Below are 20,961 nucleotides of genomic sequence, written 5' to 3'. Positions count from 1 at the left end.
TTCTACGTCTCATACGAATGTATTGCTTGTGAATCAATACGGATCCGGTAGACATATTCCAAGATGCCGTCTCACCGTCAAGGTCAGTCCCTGAATTCGACAGGGTCTAGGCCAGGGAATCGCAGCGCACTCGTTCCTCCGCTGTTTGTCGTCCTTGCCTTGAAGGTGACTGCACATCGTCTTGACTGACCTTGGGGAGCTGATTCGACTTCTCAACCGTGCCGGATACCGATGATCGATCTCGGGATGCGCTGCCAGAAGGCCTGTCTCTTCGGTCTCTATTCGAGCTGGCCAGGATGCACACAAGGCTGTCTAGACGGCAACTGTTGCGAGGAGTTCCGCACGGCTCAACGTCACAGCGCACCTTTCGGTTTCTGTATTACGACATGTAATCAATCTCTCGATGAGCGACGCTCAGCGGGGCGGTTGAGATAGTTTACCGCTGGGCGTCTGAGCGATGCCACGGTCATGGCGAGGGTCCGCGGCACACTGTGGAAGAAGTATGGCGTGGATGGAGTATCATCATGTCGAGGTTCCACCAAATCGATTCAATCACCCATCTGAATGGCTTCTGTGTGTTTCGTATATTTCTTGATTCGCGGGCCGGCTATACGTCCGCTACTACTTCCCTCTTCCTAGACGTATCACTCGGGGATCGCGTACAGATGACAGGAGACATGAACACTCAGATGTCGAAAGGGGAAGATGGGTAGCAACTAGAGGTGCCGGTTGAGAACCACTCCCGATGAACATTCTCTCACTATACATGCATGCACTTGCTACCTAGCGATATACCCCCCCCCCCCCCCCCCCCCTTAATCTTCCCCTCAACTGAGCTCATTTTCCCCGCTTGACTTCATGTATTCGCCCTGGTACCGATTGGAGGGGGGGTGTCGCATAAGATTCGAGCCGTTATTCTCTCCATTCCACAGTTCCCTCGGCCCTCGGCAATCGTCGTACATGAGAAGAAGAAAAAACAAGGTTCCATATGGCGTACGTGAATTCAACACTGCCGGTGGCATAGCTGAGGTCAAGTCGTATCGTCTGAGCGGTCAGACAACGTTTTGCTGCCGAAGGCGCTGTGCCTCGGCCCTTGGAATCCCGATGGCCTCCAATATCTCCTCGGTGTGCTGACCCAGGAGAGGCGGCTCGCGTCTGATGTAGGCTTTGGTGGTTCCGAACTTGACCGAGGGTCCGATGAGGTTGATGCGACCGCTCTGTGCCGCCGTATGGCTGACCTGTCGAAGCATGTCTCTTGCTCTGATCTGCGGGTGCTGAAAGGCCTTCTCGATGTTGTTGATCGGCGCAAAGGGAAGCCCCTCGGTCTCGAAGATGGCAATCCATTCCGCCGTCGTCTTGTTCCTGAACACTTCCTTGATCACCGCGCTCAGTTCATCTCGGTGGGAAACGCGGCGTGCGTTGTCTGAGAACCTCTCGTCGGCCGCTAACTCTTCCAGGCCGAGCACCTTGCTCAGCTTGATGAACTGAGCATCGTTGGCCGCACCACCGACAATGTAGAGGTCTTTGGTCTGGAAGGCGTCGTACGGCACAATGCTCGGGTGCTCGCAACCCCAACGCTGGGCTTCTATTCCCATGTTCAACCACGACATGCCGACGTTGATGAGCAGGCTGATCTGCGTCTCAAATAGCGAAGCATCCACACGCTGGCCGCCCTCCCCGAGGTGATCACGAGCATGGAGCGCCGATAAGATGGCGCCGTGCAAGTACAGACCCGTAGCCATGTCCACGATACCTAGACCTGGCCTGACCGGCGGTCCTTCCCTCTGCCCGGTTACATGGAGAAGTCCGGCCTCGGCTCCAGCAATTGCGTCGTATCCACCACGAGCAGCATATGGCCCCGTGGTTCCGTAGCCTATAATACATCTAACGTGGTCAGATGCAGATGAGGAAACCCCCATACCGTTGCAACGTACCGGAGAGGCTGGCATATATGAGCTGACTGTTCATCTCTTTCAGCTTCTCATACCCGAGTCCAATGCGCTCCATGGTTCCGGGTTTGAAATTCTCTACCCTGTATGATAATCAGCAATATGAATACCCTGCTAAAAGTCATGGAGAGTGCTCTCTTTTTTTTCCGGCTTACACGACGTCGCATCTTCTTGCTAGTTCAAAAAAGATATCCCTCCCCTCGGAGCTCTTCAAGTCTAGAGTGATTGACCTTTTGTTGCGATTTACCGCCGAAAAATAGTTGGATATGGGGCCCACGTCACTTTTCCACGAGCCATCTTCTCCCTTCATCCTCCAGTGCCTCGTGTCGTCCTGTTCTCATCATGTTAGGATAGAGGTGACGTTCGGTGAGGTAAGTTGTGGTATAGAGATAGGCACCGTACTCCCTTTCCCACAGCCTCCACCTTGATCACGTCGGCGCCGTAATCAGCCAGGATCTGTGTACAGTAAGGCGCCTTTTCCGCGAACTGTATTAGCAGCATGTTCTGGAAACTACCTGCCGTGGGGGATGCCGAGCTCATAATACCGCAAGGATACGAGACAGGTCCAGGATCTTTAGACCGTTCAATGGGCCTCCACTCTCACTTGGGCTTTCCTTGGAAACGGACGACTGAAATCGGACTGTCGATACAGAGCTGACCCTGGAGCATCTCAGTCCGTAGCTGGGAAATATGCCAGATGACCTCAGAGGTCCCCGGGCGAGACGGCTTGTAGGGCCCATTGCGACGATGTCAGCCGATTGATGCTAGTGTGGAGGTGGAGTGTCGCTCAGAGAATATCCTCCGGTGGATATACATGCATTGAAGCATCATGAGAGTTTTATAACAAAGGCAGCCTATCAGTTGGGTCTGGTCATCATGCGGTCATAGGATCTAACATCGATAACCCGTGGCTAATTGTGACCTCGGGTAACTAACTCCCTTGATACCGAGTGCTGGGTATCCGAGTAGTCGGAGCTTCCAGGACCCGACACCTCGGCAACAACGCCTCGGGGAAATCAGTATACTACGTCAATGCACAGGATAGGAGCCTCCCTGGCCATGCCGAGGAGGGTTCAGCTTAAACTATCCGTACCAGGGTATGAGGAGACTTCTTAACGCATAAAGCGAAACCTTGGTTGAAATAGCGGAGAAGGCTTTAAATTAGCCTACCGGGCAGAAGTCAACACGGTGTAATACGAGCTTACCTGCGAGACTCAATATCCCATCTGAGCAACATCAACTGACTGGACGTTGCATGCGCATAGCATATGCGCAGAGGCGACTTGAGATTTTGGGAAAGGTACTAGACGTGATGATATAGAGAGGAATACGTTGCGAGCACGGATGCAGTAAGCAGTTCAGATGGATATGATCAGTCCAGCAAGTCATCTCGCATGACCCTTTTCCTATCAATAACTCTTGGGAAGTGTAAGAACTCTCTGTCCGATGTAATTCTTAATCATCTCCGCGCTTACGGGCGCAATCCTGGTAAGCACCGACTCCCGGAGATATCTCTCGACATGGTACTCCTTGGCATACCCCATGCCCCCGTGTGTCATGACAGCCCTCTCGGAGGCCTTGAAAGCTGCGTCGGCAGCCAGGAACTTTGCAGCGTTTGCGTACTCGCCATCATCGTACCCGTCGTCATACATGCGGGCGGCGAGGTAGATGATGAGCCGGGAGCTCTCAAGAGCCATCCAGCTTTCAGACAAGGGGTGCTGTATGGCCTGGTTGGCACCGATGGGACGACCGAACACCACCCTCTCGTTGGCGTAGACGCAGGCCCGGCGCAAGGCTGCAAAGCCGATCCCTAGCGCTTCTGCCGCAACAAGGATGCGCTCCGCGTTCATGCCGTGCATGACAATCTTGAAGCCGTCTCCTTCGGCTCCGATCCTGTCTTCGGCGGGCACCTCCCACCCGTCAAAGAACAGGGCATTGGTATCCACTGCCGATCGCCCGAGTTTGGGGATCTCGGTCATGTCGACAGCCTCGCGGTCCAGGTCCGTGTAGAAGAGGGAGAGTCCGTGGGTAGGCTTCTCGCACTCTTCCAGGGGAGTTGTCCTGCAGAGGAGGAGGATTTTGTCGGCCACCTGCGCGGATGAGATGAACACCTTGGAACCGGAGATGATGTAGTGGGAATCACCGTGCCGCTTCGCCACAGACTGCAGCTTCAGTGTGTCCAGTCCGGTGTTGGGCTCCGTGACACCGAAGCAGGCCCTCTCCTCGCCCTTGATGAGAGGAGGCAGAAACCTCGCCTTCTGTTCTTCCGTGCCGAATTTCGCCACAGGCTCCAGGCCAAAGATGTTCATATGGACTGACGAGGCTCCGTTCATGCCGGCACCCGACTCTGAGATGGTCTGCAGCATGACAGCTGCCTCCGATATCCCTAGCTCTGACCCGCCGTACTCGGACGGGAGACATATTCCAAGCCATCCGTTGTCTGCCATGTCGTGGTAGAGCTCCCATGGGAACTCGTGTGCGTTGTCCCTTTCCATCCAGTACTCGTCCAGGTATTTGGAGCAGATCTTGGCAACGGCTTCGCGAACCGTACGCTGTGATTCAGTCCAGCCTGGAAGATTGGTCGGGAGGTACTCAGTGGCACGGGAGTGTAGTTTCCGGCCATAGTAAGGGGGGGTCCTTGGCCGCCACAGAGGACGAGCGAGGCTCGACGGATGCTGCTTCGAGGCCGATGCCCGTATGGGGCTTGCGATGAGACGTGATCTGAGGCGCTGCATCTTTATTCAAGGAATCAAACGTCAGGTTGATTTTTCGATGACAATTTCGGCCGTCTGTTCAACCGCTTTGAATCAGAGACTTGTTTCTCTGTCTCTAGGCGAAGCAAGAGGCCAAGCACACGGTCGCGATATATTGCTTAGATGGTGGCGGATAGTCTATGGAGGCGGATATTCGTCGCCAGACGATGAATATCTTGGATATAATGGTCTCGCAGAGGGCGTCGAGGAGGTAATGCCTGTCCTGGGTGTATGCCAGTATGAGAGAATTTTCTCATTTTCCCTTTTCCCTGGAAAAGAAGGCGAAAAAAAAAGGGGAATAACGTCGATCTTCTCAAGATGAAACGATACTGTAAAGTGAATCGACAGTACCAGCAGCTGGAGTGGTTGGGCCGAGGTGCTGATAGCTTTACCGAGGGGACCATGAACCATCTAAGATCAGCCGACGATATGGTGACGTTGAGATTCCAAACTAACAAAGTAAGAGCAAGAGCTAGGAATATGTGGCGGTAGAAACCTCGGCCTGTCTTCCTTTCTGTTTATCTAGGTAGCGTACACCTATTAACCGAGGGTCCCTCCCTCCGTCTTCAAACGTGAGGTTGTTCATCATCAGATGGCACTTTTCCTCAGATTACGGCGAAATAGGGATAACTGCAGTCACTCGATAGCCTATGGTCTGCTTCTTATCCGTGCTTCTCATCGCAATGCAGATGCAAAATAGAAAAAAAAGGAGAAGAACGGCCCGAAAGTTGCAGTCGTGACAAGAGGGGTGGGCGTGAAGAGGAAAGCATTACGCATGGTGGGACCATCAAGGTGAAGCGTAGGAAGCCGAGGATGAGGAAGATCTTGAGGATGGAGGCGTACAACTGCCACCCACACACCAGCAACGACGTCGGGGAACCAGTAGGCCCACTGGCCCGAGATGGCCGTACAGTCGGCCGCGGTGAATATCCTGAGAATCCGTTTCAGCATGTTGAGAGGCATGGGGATAGGTATTGAGCATGCTGGTGTGCGACTTGCATCCTGCATGATGGCAATCCTCTGATTTCCAGCCCGAAAATCATATCAAGCGTTATCCTGGCCAGTGGATATCCCGATCCATGCTGACGAGTCTCTTGTAGACACCAGGGGCGGCACTTGTACGAGCATGTGTTGCTCCCGTACCTTGATGTGCTGCATAAAGAGAAAGTGACCCCAAGGTGTAGCTGAAGATGGGGAGCTGCCCAGGAAATTCCCTTTCTTTAAAACCGAATATCGCAGACGCCCAAGTTAGCTAGTTATACGGCTATAGTCAGTCTGTCTAGCCGTGGACTGTTCAACACAACAGTGGCAGCGCCACAAAAGGCAGCAATGAATATAGTCATCAGCAGCATTTTGTACACAACGAAGATACCCATGATATATATGCACTCCGGGTGCGTGAGCATAAGGGACCCTCATAGGAATAGAAGGGGCATATCGTTCCTGTTGCACCAGCGTGGCCAAACTCCAAGGCTGATATCCCAGCAGCGGCTGACGACTTGTCGTGGGCCTCCTGTTCTGCCACGACCTCTACAGGAGCACTTTGGCACCGCGGACGTTCTGAGCGGAAATGTCGCGTGCCAGATCCTCCAAGCGACCCTCGATCAGGTCCCGGTGCTTCTTTGCTTTGCACGCACGAGTCAAAACGGACGAGCGGGCAGCACATAGACGTCGTCGCAGACACGCTGCTATCGGCAGGGATGCGCGCCAGCACCGAGACAAAAGCGTCAAGAAGGCAGGAGAGCGCAGGTGGATAAGGTGATCTCATGTCGGCGGTAGAATCTGCATGTCCACCAGGGTCCGAGAGTACCGTTGATTCTAGGCACAGGAGCAGTGCTGACTGGTAGAGGCACGCAGAAAGGCTGTCGTCACCAACGCCACACCACTATCCGTAGCCACACATTCATCGACAATGGCTGCCAGGTTGGGCTGCCCGCAGAAGATTTTTCCCTTGAGGAGTGCGTGTTCCTCTTGAAGATCCGCCCTTGCAACATGCTCGTCCTTTTCCGGGCCACCTGGATTCTTGCACTTGCACGGCGCCGGCGGGAGCTTGATACCTTGGGGATAAGCCGAAGCATGTGCTGGAACACGGAGAAGTAGACGCGGCGAGCTCTCGATGAGTCGACGGTGACGGAGGCGCTGATATCGGAACCGGTAACCTTGAAAAGGCTGCGTCTTGAACCGTCCAGTGTGTCCCGTGGGCCCATCTCGCCATAGTCCAGGCCTCGCCGTCTCTTTCGTGAGTGCATCCCTGATCGCCCTCGGCCTCGCATGGTGGTGGATGTCGGTGCATATCCAGGTCCGTGTCGCTCTCGTACTGGTCCTCACACATGCCCAGATTCACTAGGAAGACCGTGTAAAGGTACCGCTCAAGCAGGAATCCGTAGACAGATCCCTACATCTCCCTCTCCGAATGCCGTTGCCGCCACGCCTGTCTCGGGAGTTCCCCCACCGCACGCAGGTGGTACAGAGCTGCCACCCCAGCCCCGGGCCGGAAAGTTCTTTGATAATAGCCAGCATCAGTGAGCAAGCCAGAATGGGGAGGCAGCCACCGCTGTTCCGGTGACCACTGCGCGCAAAGCGGATGATGGGTCGATGCGTGGATGTCTTGATGCTTGCTTGAAAGGAAAGGAAATCTTTCTATGAGTTGATCTACAGGTGTGAGCGTGGCAGCAGCTTCCCTTATGCTTAGTCATATACAATCTTGGGTGCTACAAGAAAAAAAAAAGAGACATGTAATGATTGTCAGGTTATGCGTCGCCCATAGGAGGCAACAACTGTGTGTTTATGGTGCTCTTCGTTCTTTTCTTCTTTTTTTTTCTGGTCAGCAGGAGTGAATAAATAGTACTTAGTCGCAAACTATCGAGTAATTGGCTATTCGAGAGATTTGGGGACCGGCCCCTACCATCATCTCCATCCGTGTAGCCTCCATGCAGAGAGGGCTGGCTACCTGTCACGATTGACTCTTCTTTTTTTTTTCTCTCTTTTTTTCCGTGATCTTTTCAAGACTATTTTATGGGGGCCATGATCGAATCACCTCCGCTCCTCCATACCAAGCAATGGCAAGTGCATGAGCCTGCGATGGTTTCCGGTGCCAATCAGTTGTAGAATATCAGTTGTAGTTGTCCGCGACTTACTATGTTTTGCACCAGTCCCACGATTGATAACTACATGTAGCCATTGTGAAGGTTCGGACACCATCGTCAGTTGACGCGGATTTCGTTCGAAAGTCGCCGCTATAGCACAGTGGTAGTGCGCATCACTAGTAATGATGAGGTCCCAGGTTCGAGTCCTGGTGGTGGCATTTCAACACGGTCGCTCCACTTCAGAAGCGACTCTCGTTTTTTTGCCCTTCTTCTCTTGAAGATGTCGTCCTGCTATTGATCTTCTCTTCCTCTTCTCTTCTTCTGCTTCTTTGTTTCTTCAAGGTGAAAGAAAATTCTACTTTTTAGGTGGTAATCAGACTCAAGCAAAATCTCATATTTCCTGCAAATATTACACAAGTCCGTCATGGTGATGCAAACGATCTTGCTCGATCGCTACTCTAAACCCGGCTAGGCTCATAATACCCCATTGCCTGTTAATTGGGAGAATGGATGAGCCCGACGGTTACGTATGAGATTCTCAAGACCGACCCGAAAGGATCGGACCTTACAGATAGGTGTCGTAATGAGGGTTAGTTGCTGAGTTTTGCAAGACGTTATACATACCCAGACAGACTGTGTGTCTGGAAAAAGAGACCCATCCTCCAATCTCATATATTTCTCTCTTTTTTTTCCTGCTCCTTCAAACATCATGGGTGCCGAGAACCGAATCACCAAGGTGGCCATTGTAGGTGTAGGTTGAACTCTTACAAACTCGACCCCCCAAAAAGCTTCAGGAACGCATCCGCAGAAAGAGGCCCAGATCCCGATTCCCTTTTTTCAACACCACTCATGTACTGACACACGTGCAGGCCGGCGGTAGATGTGGACGCTACGTGACTGAGGCTCTCCTCGAGAACGGAAAGCACACCGTCACGGCCATCACACGAACAGACAGCACGAGCGGATTCCCCGATGGCGTCACCGTGACAAAGGTCGACTTTGCCGATCCCCTCACTCTCACTGCTTCCCTGAAAGGCCAAGACGCCTTGGTCATGACGCTCAGTCTGTCCTCGCCGCTGGAGACGGAGGCGCAGCTCATCCGGGCGGCGGCCGATGCGGGCGTGCCTTGGGTGCTCCCCAACGACTGGTCCCCTGATACTGATGACGAGGCACTTGTCAAGGACATTTCCGTCCTTCAGCCTCGAGGTAGGCAAGCTTCTCTTCTCGTCGCTCCCTTTTTCTTCTTCTTCTTCTTCTTCTTCTTCTTCTTCTTTTTGATCCCTTCACTTTCCTGAAGAGATATCCTTGAATACTGATACAAGTGCAGCGGAGGCACGGAAATTGATATCGAGACTCGGCAAGAGCTCGTACATCTCCGTGTCGACCAGCTTCTGGTACGAGTGGAGTCTGTCCATACCCGAAGCTTTCGGCATCGACATCAAAAACCGATCTGTTACCTACTTCGACCGAGGCGAGACCAGGATTTCCACCTCGACATGGCCGCAGGTACGTCACGCCCTCGTTGAGACCTCTGCCTCTGATCCTCACCGACTTGAAATCTCACATGTCCAGGTTGGACGCACCGTTGCTGCGCTCCTGAGCCTTCCTGTCGAGTCTGGAATGTTCAGCTCAGAGGTGTCCTTGGGCAAGTTCCGCAACAAGGTGGTCCATGTCAACTCCTTCACGCTCAGCCAAAAGGACATGTTCGAATCCGTGCTCCGTGTGACTGGCACTGACACCAAGGAGTGGACCGTGAAACACGAGCATTCAAAGGACAGATACGATGAAGGGTTGAAGGCAGACAGCGTCGTGAAGCTTCTGTATAGCAGGGTCTTCTATCCAGACGGGTCCGGAGATGTTGAGAATAGCAAGGGGACGATCAACGGTCTTCTTGGTCTGCCAACGGAGGACGTCGATGATGCGACAAGACGGGCGATGGAAAGGCTGGACAGCCCTGTGGTCTCGCCTCCCGTCTGAGCGAAATCCCGTCGTCAGCTCCTTCCTGGATGCAAACATGTCGCTACATGTGCAATTGAGAATGCGTCCGTCTCATGATATTATTCTCATCGCTGCTGAGGATTTCATTCGGCCTCGACAGGGGCAGGTCTGCGGTCAACATACCGTGATGCACGCTCCTAAATCTCGCTAGGGAGGCGCGTAGATATCTTGATGGCAAGGTCCCATCCCAGCAGCAGCTGGATGGCACGATCTCCGCAGGCCGGCTGGCTTATCAACGGAAACGGATCTACATTGGAGAGAGAGGGAGAGGGAGGGAGAGAGATAGGTAATGCACGTGACGGTGTCGGCACCTTGTCTCGATGGCGGAATCTATATCCGGTTCAGAGGTGCCAGCGTGACAAGTCTGCCGTCTTCGCCCGCTATATGCTGTGCGACGGCAAACTTCATCTTCACTGGGCGCGTGCTGACGGTCGCCTTGTTGGCTGCACGGCCGCACTCGCACTCCCTTCTAGCTGATCATCTGGTTCTCCAAGGCCTTGCGGCTTGTCGGGCCGAGAGAGCACCGTAGCCGAATCTGTAGGCTTCACCTTCGTTCTGCCCCGTGACGAGTCTGTTAGCATCATGATGACCCGAGGGCAGAATTTCTGGACAGAGGAATCAACGAGAGATTTCCACACCTCCATTGGCAGTATTGTTCAGCGCAATCGCATCCTATCTGATCCGAGGATATACAGCCACAGTGACGACCCAAGTAGCGGTCATACTCTATCATTCCAAGATGAATTCAGGATGGCCAACAACCTTGCCATCCTGGCTCGGTGGAGCGACTACGACGGTACCATATCAGCAGTCACCGTACAGGAACAAGATGGCCACCTAGTCGTCAGGGTCTCGAGCAACTCGGAGCCTAAGAAGACTATCCTAACTGGCCTCAAAGACTTGATGGACATCGTCTCCAAGGTCTCCGCCGACAGTCTGTCAACCCAACTGTTCAAAAACAGCGTATCCAAGAATAGAATTGACATCAAAACTAAAACTAAAAGAATCTTGGACTGATGGGGTAATTCAGGAAAACATCCCGTCGAGAGCAGTCTGCTCCTATCGTCGAAAATCCTCCAGCTCGGCCAGGAACGTATTCTTGACCGTATCAAGCCGCCGTGGAGAAGACAGAGAAAGAACGCTCAGCCATCCCTCAAAGATCGTTTGGTGAAGAGGTTTGGTCGTTCGTGTCAAGCAATGTCGGTTCCCGAAGAGTTCCGTTCCCACTTTCAAGAGCTGGTCGAAGTCTTGGGGTCGCTGGACAGAAAGCCCGGGATGGGGGGTATGGAACTGTTTCTCGAGCATGTCGTCACCCGGTGCGCCGGCCTTGCAGAGATTGGGGGCAGACGTTCCTTGGAAGTCAATCTGCAGCATCTTGGGCTTCCGCCGGAGGTCTGCCAGTCCGGGGAGGTCCGCCAAGTGGACAAGCTGGCGCGGTACCGCTACATGTGCAGGGACTTTGTGAGGCTTTCCCGGAACAAGGCCTACCGTCTCCTGCTACGCAGCATCGATGTCGTGCCGCTGGAGGCCTACGAGCGCGTCCGGCGACCTCACACCCAATGTGCCGTCCACGCCGAGATGCAGCAGCTTCTCTACTATGAGAAGAACCCACCCGTCCCATCCGTGCGGGCGATCGGGTGCTGCAAGCTGGCCTGCTATCTCTGTGACTTGGTCATTCACGAACATGGCAGGTATCGCATAGCTGGTGCCCACGGTCGCATATATGAAAAGTGGACACTCCCCGACGTCGACTGGATGACTCCGGCTCAGGCGACCGACTTTCAACTCATCATTCGCAAGATGACGTTGCACTTGAGGGCGCAGCTTTCCTCGAGGGGGCCTCCGCGGATTTACCCATGTGAGAGTGTAGCCGGAGTGCGTTCATCGACAGCATCCCCGATAACGACGGCGACGACGAAAGCGTCAACGGCATCATCAACGACGGCGAGTGAGGCAACGATTACCGGGCCGTCGCCTCAGGCTAGAGCGGACCGTCGTCAGGTCGCGGCGCTTCCCATCGTCGTATCCAGCGCCGATCTTCCCTTTGCGACGGAGGTCAGCATCGGAAAGGCTCCCATCCACCTCGAGATAGATCGGCTACGCCTCCTGTTCGAGTTTGAGCCGGCATCTACAGGGTCGCTGGCTATACGTCGAGCAGAGGCGTCGTCTGCCCTGCTGACGGGCGATGGTCTGCCTCTCTCTTTCGAAGCCTCTTCCATTCCATCGGACGAGGAGGTCAAGGTCGCTGCAGACTCAGAGACCAAGACGGCGACATTCTATATCCGGCGAGGACCGGGTACCTGCATCGAGCTCAGCTTTCATTGGGGAGACGTCGAGTGAATACGAACTGTCTGTCTGTAGGGGTCGAATGCCAGATGTGGTCTGAGAGATGATGAGAAATAAGACAGAATAAAAAGATGAACTATGGTCTCTCAATTGTAAAGGGTATATATACTCACTGCCCAAGGAAACAAGGGCTTTCCAACTAACTCCGTACTCCCGCTGCAGGTGAAATACAGAAAGTAAACTCAGAAAGACAAAGGAGAGGGAAAAAAAAGTAAAGTACAGAGAAGAGGACAGAGAAAAGATGCAGAGCCCATCAGGTCGGTCCGCACAGTCCGGCATCACTCAAAGGCTACGCAGCATCACCGCTCAACCTGGCCGAAAAGTTGCGGAACGAGCCGGCACTGTGTGTGGGCGAATGCAGACGACCGCGCTGAGATGGGGGCGTGTCAGCAGCACCACCGTCGACGGGCTGCAGCTCATACGACTCCGTCACGGCCTCGGTCTCGGTGCTCCGCGCTCCGGTGTCGACGGGCGACGCAGCCCCGATGGCGAGCCCGATGCTCCGACGGGGCGACGCGGGCGGGTCCTGGTGGCTCGTGGTGGGCGCAGGCTGCGGCACGGGCGGGCTGTCGCGGTAGCCGCCGAGGACGGGCCAGCTGTGCATGGGGTGGTGCTGCTGCTGGTCGGAGGCGCTGACGGGGCTGGTGTACTGGGACGAGTAAGGGGAGAAGTAGCGCGGGAACTGCTGATCGGAGAAGGCGCTCTGGGGCGAGTCGTCCCAGGTGCGCAGGGGCCTCTGGCTGAGCGGGGTGTCGGAGCTCATGTCCTTCATGCCCTGGATCTGGAGGGGCGAGGGCCAGCCCTTGCCGCGCGGGTTCTTGGAGACGGCCGAGGTGGACAGCGACTTGTTGTAGTTCTCTAGGAAGGTGCGGCGGCGACGCTTGCCGCGCCACACGATGAAGCAGCCGGCCAGCACGAGGCTGACGACGATGCCGGCGGCCACGATGCCGGCGATGGCGCCCGACGTTATGGGCCCCTGGTCGAACCAGGACGGGTCGACGCTGACCTGGGGCGTGGGAGAGGCGACGGTCACGTTGGTGTCGGAGAAGATGTTGCCGTGCAGGGCGACGGAGACGCCGGGGACGGGCTTCTGCTCGCATCCTGCCTGCAGGGCGGTGATGACTGCTCTCCGCCGTCAGCGGGACGAGGGTGGGTGGAGAGGGGAGAGGAGAGAAGAAGAGGAGGAGGGGGGGGGGGGGGGGGGGGATGCGGACTGACAGTTTGACAGGAAGGGCTTCTCGTACGTGTCCAGACAGGCCTTGCACTGGTTGAAGTTGTCGAATTCGTCCGCGGGCCACACGTCGCAGTACTCGTACGGTCCGACGTCGGTGGAGAGGTTCTTGTAGACGGTTCCGGGGCGGAAGTCGCCGCATGACGTCCTGCGCGTGTACGGTGTTAGCGGCCAGCACCTTGCTTCTGTGAAATCATGCTCGCTCTCGTCCTCTTACCTGGTCAGACAGGGATTGTCCTGAAGTACATCGTCAGAGGAGATGCCGAAGAAGCAGTGCGACAAGGTGTAGCGGAGGTTATCTGCAGATCTGGATGTCAGCAAACAAAAAGTCCAATATATCAGGCGGAGAGGGAAAGAAAAGAAAGAAGGAATTCATAATAATAAAAATCAAATAATAAAAAGAGAATCAGAGAAAAATGAAGACAAGTGAAGAAGAAGAAGAGCATACACAGAGCAGCTCCCATGTCGGTGTCATTTTCGTTCCGGTAATAGTTGCTCGTCATCTCGCAATCGGCGCACTGCTTGAACAGCTGTCCGGTCGTGTTGGTCGCGTAGTCCCCGTCCGAGCAGACGATGTCGGACGTGGTGGTGGCGTCCAGGACGTTTCCGCACGAGTTCGAGCATGGCGATCCGTCTGCCACGACGATGGCGGCGACGGGGCCGGTGCAGACCAGCGTCAGGCCGGCGACGAGGCTCAATGATCGCATAGTTTATATATATATATATATATATGTGTGTGTGTGTGTGTGTGTGGTGTGTGTGTGTGGTGTGTGTGTGTGTATGTGTGCTGTGTTTTCTGTAATATATAGAATATCAATGTCGTTGTAGAGGTCTGGTTTTCAACGAGAGAGAAAGAGAGTTGCACAGCTGCGCTTCATGTCTTGATGGGGAGCAGAAATAACAGGCAGGATCGGATGCACGCGACAGTCGAGGGCAGCCAAGGTGAATAATATGTACGCGGATATCTGAAAGATGCATGTGGTGATGTTTTGTCGCCGTTTTGGCGCCAGAAGCGACGTGATGAGAAAGGAGACAAAAAGGATGCCGTGTGACAGAATGGCGATATGCAGGTAGAATACAACGTACGACCAACAGACTTGTGCGGTCGGGAAAAATATGTCTGGGTATCTGTGTGCACGGTAAGGAGGGAAGAAGGGGGCGGGGGGTGCTGAGAGAAGGTGACGACGATGCTGAGAGAGGCCTTCCCCCCCCCCCCCTCACCGGAGCTTGCCTTATTACTACACACACACGCACACGCACACACATCGTAACACGCGCACACAAGCTCAAGAAGGGACCTAAGCCCGTCATGTCCATCTATTGGATGTTCGGACGTGTTCCCTCGACCCCTGTCATCAATAGGCCTCTTGGAAGCGGCCTGCTGCCGCCGTGGAGGGGCCCGCCACAGGGTCGCAACCACCCAACGTCTTGCGAGGCCAGCCATTCACATCTTGTCGACGGGTTTTGTGGTGACTACGGGTTCTCCACCCTGATTATCTACAGAGATCCCCCCTCCATCGGGAAGCCCATACTTTGGCTGAGTCCGAGCTCTCGATTTCACCCTCCCATCAAGAATAGAATCCATGGTAGAGATTTGACATGGAGAGGATGAGCGTAATTGTGGAAGAAGAAGAGGAACATCCTGACAAGTAGAAGGGGAATAATTAAAGGAACCGTAAGAGTTTATCAGTAGGAGAAGCACAGGTTGCCATCACAGAAAACGCAAGAGTTCCTTTCCTGTCCAGCGCTCATGACAAGGGTCATCAACACCCCTGTCAACGACCCGCACCTCTCTTCCCTCCCGCGCCGGGCCCCCCTCCCCGATTCCTAACCAACTGCGTGACATGATTTTGTCCCCGTCACGTCCAATCGGCGGCCCCATCACCCATAAACCTTAGCTTTCCCCGGCCTAACGCTCGTACGAGAGAGAGTCCATAGCCAGTCAATGCAGTGTCCGATGTGTGATATTGGATAGGGGGTTGGGGATGAGCGGATACAGGGGGGACGGCGTACTCGTAGAGAGGGCTGGACATGGCAAATGAGTGTGTTCCGCGTGGGTAGGTGATACATTTGATGTCTATGCTACGCCGTCAAAGGCTCCAATGATGTTGTATCGGCCCCTTCTCATTGTGATCAGAGTCAAGTTGGAGTGCGACCGAGACATGAAAGAAAAAACCGAGGACGAGGAAGTAAATACTCGTAAAGATAAGGGGGGGGAAGACAGCGATTCTGTCTCGCGCTGTGATTATCTTTTCGTTTTTCGAAAGAGTTATTACGGGGGATTAAACCCCAGACAGAATATGTCAGTTTCATTTCAGCCATATCCTTCAATTCGTTCAGTTCATGATGGCCTCGCTCAGTTCATGGCCAGTCTAACAAGTTCCGTCCATCCCAACCATCACCTTATTTTCGAATACAATCCAGTCAACGTGCCAAGGAAAGAATCAAAGAAGATACGTGGTCTATTATATGGCTCTAATGTCTACCCATGTTCCCGCAGTTAATTACTTCCTGCGCACACAACAACAACAACAACAACAACAACAGAGGAAAGAAGGGAGGAAGAGATGAATATATGAAAACAAAGAATGAAAAGAAATAATGGCAGCGGTAAACACACATATATAATCATCACAAGCATGCTCAGCAGTGAGCATGGAACTTCCGCGTTTGTCTCCGCCTGAGAGCTGTGAACCAGAATCAAGAGAACAGCTGATCGCGTTTTTCATATCCCCACCGTCAATTCTCTTTCCAGAGTTCACCTTGCTCTGGAGAAATCGTCGGAGTCGATGACAGCTCCCATTTCGAAAACATTATCATCACGACCAAATGGCTGTCTACCTCACTCACCACAGAACGCCTCGGCGTCCAGATCAAGGCCCAACTGAAACGGCGTCCTTTGGAGTATCATCCTCCCCTTTATTGCCCTCCTTTCTCCCCGTGCCACCCGTGTCACGGTAGACAAACTTAGCGTGCGGGGGCTGATCGGTATCGGCGACAAGGAGTTCCTGGTCACCGCGCCCTAGGAGCCCATACACCTTGACCTGGCCGTCAAGGATGCCGATGACAGCACTCGTCCCCGCATACGTGGCCGCGCCCTCGGTTCCGGCCCTGTTGCAGAAGACGACGATGATCTCGTCGTGGTTGTTGGAGCGCAGCAGAGGCTCGAGGCGCGTGATCCAGTACGTGAATGTTGCCATGTCCGGCTCGTCGGAGGCGGTGGTAAAGCTCTCCTGGCTCTCTCTCGTCATCCAGGCCATGGTGAGGATGACGAGGTTCGAGCGCGCCTCGAGGATGTGGAAGCCGAATTCGAATGCGTTCCAGGGAGCTTCGAATTTGTAAGGGCTGGACAATAATCGTATTAGCAGCGATATCAATGGCTTAGGTGGGAAAGTCTCTGGCAGTGGAAACATACTTGAGGTCCATGCCTATTGGAAAGGGATGTCGGGTCAGTTGGTAATACCAGTTTGTGAGGACGGTAGACGGGGTCTTCACCCACATATCCCCATTGAAGTGTTTCCCAATCCAGGGATGAATCCCTCGAAGAAACCCTGGTTGCCCTCGAGAGCCCACGACTCGTCCGTGTAGTAGAGAAACGACTTGCGATAGTTGACAATGAATTCGCCATCCCGGTCGGCCACAATGGCCGAGTTGTAATACTCCGGGTCGGCGGGCCATTTGTACGACACGTCAACCTTCTCGGGATATCCAACAGCGACGATGCAGTCGTACTTGAGGGCCATGTTGCGAGCCCATGCTGACGAAATGCCGGTTTCGGAGAATTCGAGAAACGGCATGATATCCTTTAACGACTTGAAGTTGTAGCCTGAGCGAGAATGACGGTATGCAGCGTTTAGTACATGTGTCCAATCAATATCTTTGCTATCGGTATCGTGTCTCGGGAGGATGGCCGGATATGGTCAAAATCGAAAGAAGAAAAAAAAGAAAAAAAGAAAAAAGAAGAGAAAAAGAGACCGCGCAGTAGCGCAGGACATACCTGAGAAAGCCAACTCTGGTAGTACGAGGAGGTCTAGATCGCCTGGGTTCTCGCGTAACAGGATGGTGTCGGCGAGATTCAGGTTACCTTCTATGTCTCCCACGTGGGGAGCGAACTGCAGACATCCAATCCGCATCGTTGTCGGCCCGGGAACTTGAAGTGCTCGACTCTCGATCTAGTGCTGGATGCTGCTCGAGGGAGGCAACGGAAGCCAGATTTTCTCGGTTACCTCCTAGACAGGGAAAGGAGCTTTTTGGAAGGGTGAAGTTCTTCGGGGGGAGGGGAGAAATGCCTTCTTCCTGCCCAACAAACGCAGCCTAAGCAAAGTGAGATTCTGTCAACGCGTAGATGTTACGAGGTGGAAAGATTGAAAGCTGGTAGGTGGAGGAGGCTGAAGACCCCGCATACTACATGTATGTACATACATAATAAATACTCGGTATATGCAAAAAACGGCTGTTCAGTGTCTGTCGAGAGCCACAGGGGCAAAGGACCTTTAAAGGGTAGTATTACGTATATTAAAGGCTAGCACATCACTAAAGCAGTCATCGGTAGCTTTAGGCCGTGGAGGGGGGAATATAAAAGGTTGATTTCTATAATAAGAACAACTTGATAAGAAAGGAAAAAAGAACAGCTGAACTTTTCTTAAATGGTAACAGGCCTAGAAACACACATGATGTATCCAGGATGGGTCACAGGGTATTTGATTTGTACGCACCGACGATATTACATATTACAGCATGAAACATGAACGTAATAAAGCGCCCGACTTGGACCGACTCATTTCGTGCAATTTACACGCCATCGAAAGACAAAGGCATTCTTCATCCCAGATTGGAGATGAGAATTAGCGTCGCCAACATGGAAAAAGACATGATGGACTTGCCAGCGCTCTTCTTCCAACCCGGAAACGAAAGGGTGACGAAGACAAAGAGGAGTTGCCTTCATGGGAGTGAAACTCCCAAAAGGACAGCCTAATGCAGCACCAACCATTTTTAGATGACTATGACGAAAGAAAGACAGACAGGAACGGGAACTATCCTAGACTCTAGTCATCGATCTTTGCAGAAGGTTTGGAGCAGGCTGACTGGCCAAACTGACGTATTACTGCATACAGCGTCTAAGCGCCGCGCGATGTCGTGGCCCCGCCAGAGGACAGACAGGATTCAGGGAACCCTCGACGTTTTGTGGGGAGGGGAGAGCTGCTTATTTATGATATACGGGTATCGTCACTCCAGTACGAGCATAATGCCATACAAGTAGACTATCCGCGGAGTAATAATACGCGCTTGCAACTGCCATGGTGCTAGCAAAGATCCTGCCTCGACAGGTACTCCGTGAATTACCCCCCAGATGCATGTGCCGTTTTCCATGTTGATTGGGTAGCTGACGCTCTGCCTAGCCCTCCAAGGTCATCATTGCTGGTGCTATTTTAGGATCATGAAACATCTGATACACATTTACCCGCCCAAGGCCGGTATGCGGCCGCCGCCTTTCCTAATGTCTTATCTTGCCCTATGAGCACCCGGAACGGCTGAGAAATGATCCTTCATGATGTTGTTTTACGTCGCCGGTGATCCATCATGGTTGGCGCCTCCCCATATCCTGCGGATGGTGCCGATTATAGACGTACACTCGCGGTAGTTGAGCCTATTACTTACCCACTACACCGGTGTACTATATCATCCTTCCCCGCCATGTCATTTTCGGAGCTCTTCCCTTTGTCCTTCTTGTTTTTCTTCCTGTCCACTGCCTGGCATTGCATGAATTCAAAGGTCTCTTCCAGACCCTTCTTTGTCCGTCGCCATCGATCCTCAGACAGCCACTCAGAGCGACAGACTGGCCTGCTATGAACGAGTCTGTGGGGAATTATAGCACACCCGCTCCCCTCCTCTTTTTACTTTCGAAGAGAAGTCTTTGATCCTTGGACACGACCTGGTACATCTCCACCGCAAGATTCAAGACATAAGATGAAGGAACCTATATTTCTCCTGGCAGCAGCCCTACTGTCTACTGCCCATGGACTCCTGGCGACATCCGGCTCCAGTTGCGAGGCTCTGTGCCGAGACGGGGCCAGCGCATCCACCACTAATACCTCGGAGATTGTCTGCGAGGACAAGAAGTTCTCGAACACGGAGCAAGGCTTAAAGTTTAAGAACTGTATCAGCTGCCTCCAAGACAGCAAGGAATCGTCCGGTTCCTACGCCGACGTCTACGCCTATCTGTGTAAGTGGGGATGCTGCCAATTTATCCACCCGAGCCTGACAACACCTAACACCCAATGCTGGTATAGACAACCTACGATACGCCTTCGATGTCTGCCTGTACTCCTACCCAGCCATTTCACCGGGGGGCTTCCTCAACACGCCGTGCAACATTGACAGCACGTGCGGCGACCTGGAGAAGGGTCTCAGGACGTCCCTGGACCCACAGACCGAGAATCAATACGACTACTGTGAGGAAGACGGCGGCCTGGCAAACAATGGCTCATATACCAACTGCCTGCAGTGCCTCAGAGCCACACCCAACCAGCAGTACTTTTCAAACTGTGAGCCTCATCTCGCCGTTTCCTGTCTCGTCGGGAGCATGGTAGCACGAAACTAACATTGAACCTCCGTGGCGCAGTCCTCGTCGCCCTCAAGGCGGGATGCGAGCAGAAGCCCATAGCCGGAAATCTAACCAGCACAAGTGGCGACCTCTTCTCGACGGAGTGGAATACAATCCTTGACCCAGCAGATGACGTGCGCAACAAGCCCAAGGGCGCCGGCTCGAGCACCCTGACCACCGGCGCTATAGTCGGCATCGTTGCCGGCATCGTGCTTGCCATCATCGGCGTGGGTACCGTCGTTTTCATGCGGTGTCGTCGCCGCCGCAACGCCAACCGTGAGAAGATTGAGACGCCGTCGCCCCTGACCCCGGGCGGTCCGGGCTATATCACCAACTCTCGTAATGCTGGCGCTGGTGCTGGTGCTGGCGGCGGCCGCAACAGCAGTGTCAAAATGTCCGAGTCAATGTCCTCCTACCGGACTCGTCAGCAGATGGGACACAAGAGAGCCCACACGACAGACAGCCCATTCTACCGGCGCGACGATGACGGCGGCCTCGGCCTGGGCTACCAGCAGGATTCCAGGAAACCCAGAGGCCTGCAACGGCATCAAGCCCTCCTGGCCTACGCACCTCGCGCCAGGGATCAGCAACAGCAGCAGCCCCCGATGCCGTCTGGAAGCATATCCTACCCTCTCCGCGCATATGATCCTTCCTCCTCCTCCAATAATTCCCTGGACTCGTCGCATAGACTAGCCTTGTCCGACGACACGAGGCCGCTGGTGACTCATCATGCCCGCTCCTTCAGCCAGCCCGCTCCGCCCGCCATCGTAATCACAGCTGCTACCCTCCCGATACCGCCGCCTCCACCGCCGCCAAAATCCAAGTCCAGGATACCCGCTCTCATCATGCCCTCACTTTCTAGGGCAAAGGGCCCTAAAACGTACACGCCACCTACTAGAGGCACGGCGACCATGCCAAATATGCCGCGCGAGCCAGATGCTGATATCTCGGTGCCGCACATGGACCTGCGGGGCTCGCGGTCATAGTGCGGTAT

The 20,961-nt window shown here is 53.9% G+C and overlaps 7 protein-coding genes across 7 annotated transcripts; 3 read left to right on the top strand and 4 right to left on the bottom strand.

The window, feature by feature from the left end:
* Window positions 1–1,052: 1,052 nt before the first annotated feature.
* On the bottom strand, window positions 1,053–2,689 carry GMORB2_4569 (succinate---hydroxymethylglutarate CoA-transferase; the record flags this gene model as incomplete). Its single annotated transcript, XM_035466543.1, has 5 exons — window positions 1,053–1,873; window positions 1,935–2,032; window positions 2,105–2,280; window positions 2,352–2,435; window positions 2,495–2,689. The coding sequence occupies 5 exons, from the start codon at window positions 2,687–2,689 to the stop codon at window positions 1,053–1,055; spliced, it is 1,374 nt and encodes a 457-aa protein (XP_035318312.1).
* A 669-nt stretch (window positions 2,690–3,358) lies between these two features.
* On the bottom strand, window positions 3,359–4,684 carry GMORB2_4568 (Acyl-CoA dehydrogenase related to the alkylation response protein AidB; the record flags this gene model as incomplete). The annotated part of the gene is made up of 1 exon (XM_035466542.1): window positions 3,359–4,684. One exon carries the CDS (start codon window positions 4,682–4,684, stop codon window positions 3,359–3,361), a length of 1,326 nt encoding a protein of 441 aa, XP_035318311.1.
* A 3,813-nt stretch (window positions 4,685–8,497) lies between these two features.
* Window positions 8,498–9,765, top strand: GMORB2_4567 (putative protein YbjT; the record flags this gene model as incomplete). The annotated part of the gene is made up of 4 exons (XM_035466541.1): window positions 8,498–8,539; window positions 8,658–8,994; window positions 9,116–9,294; window positions 9,361–9,765. The coding sequence occupies 4 exons, from the start codon at window positions 8,498–8,500 to the stop codon at window positions 9,763–9,765; spliced, it is 963 nt and encodes a 320-aa protein (XP_035318310.1).
* Window positions 9,766–10,536: 771 nt separating this feature from the next.
* Window positions 10,537–12,126, top strand: GMORB2_4566 (uncharacterized protein; the record flags this gene model as incomplete). The annotated part of the gene is made up of 2 exons (XM_035466540.1): window positions 10,537–10,720; window positions 10,817–12,126. The coding sequence occupies 2 exons, from the start codon at window positions 10,537–10,539 to the stop codon at window positions 12,124–12,126; spliced, it is 1,494 nt and encodes a 497-aa protein (XP_035318309.1).
* A 295-nt stretch (window positions 12,127–12,421) lies between these two features.
* On the bottom strand, window positions 12,422–14,070 carry GMORB2_4565 (uncharacterized protein; the record flags this gene model as incomplete). The annotated part of the gene is made up of 4 exons (XM_035466539.1): window positions 12,422–13,254; window positions 13,351–13,511; window positions 13,581–13,662; window positions 13,788–14,070. 4 exons carry the CDS (start codon window positions 14,068–14,070, stop codon window positions 12,422–12,424), a joined length of 1,359 nt encoding a protein of 452 aa, XP_035318308.1.
* A 2,166-nt stretch (window positions 14,071–16,236) lies between these two features.
* Window positions 16,237–17,496, bottom strand: GMORB2_4564 (protein N-terminal amidase; the record flags this gene model as incomplete). The annotated part of the gene is made up of 4 exons (XM_035466538.1): window positions 16,237–16,708; window positions 16,779–16,791; window positions 16,863–17,189; window positions 17,361–17,496. The coding sequence occupies 4 exons, from the start codon at window positions 17,494–17,496 to the stop codon at window positions 16,237–16,239; spliced, it is 948 nt and encodes a 315-aa protein (XP_035318307.1).
* A 1,834-nt stretch (window positions 17,497–19,330) lies between these two features.
* On the top strand, window positions 19,331–20,953 carry GMORB2_4563 (uncharacterized protein; the record flags this gene model as incomplete). The annotated part of the gene is made up of 3 exons (XM_035466537.1): window positions 19,331–19,586; window positions 19,654–19,908; window positions 19,986–20,953. The coding sequence occupies 3 exons, from the start codon at window positions 19,331–19,333 to the stop codon at window positions 20,951–20,953; spliced, it is 1,479 nt and encodes a 492-aa protein (XP_035318306.1).
* Window positions 20,954–20,961: the final 8 nt, after the last annotated feature.

The sequence above is a fragment of the Geosmithia morbida genome (assembly GCF_012550715.1).
Source record: "Geosmithia morbida isolate 1262 chromosome Unknown scaffold_21, whole genome shotgun sequence".
NCBI lineage: Eukaryota > Fungi > Ascomycota > Sordariomycetes > Hypocreales > Bionectriaceae > Geosmithia > Geosmithia morbida.
The sequence above is the reverse complement of the archived record's forward strand: the minus strand, read 5'-3'. Positions and strand labels throughout refer to the sequence as shown.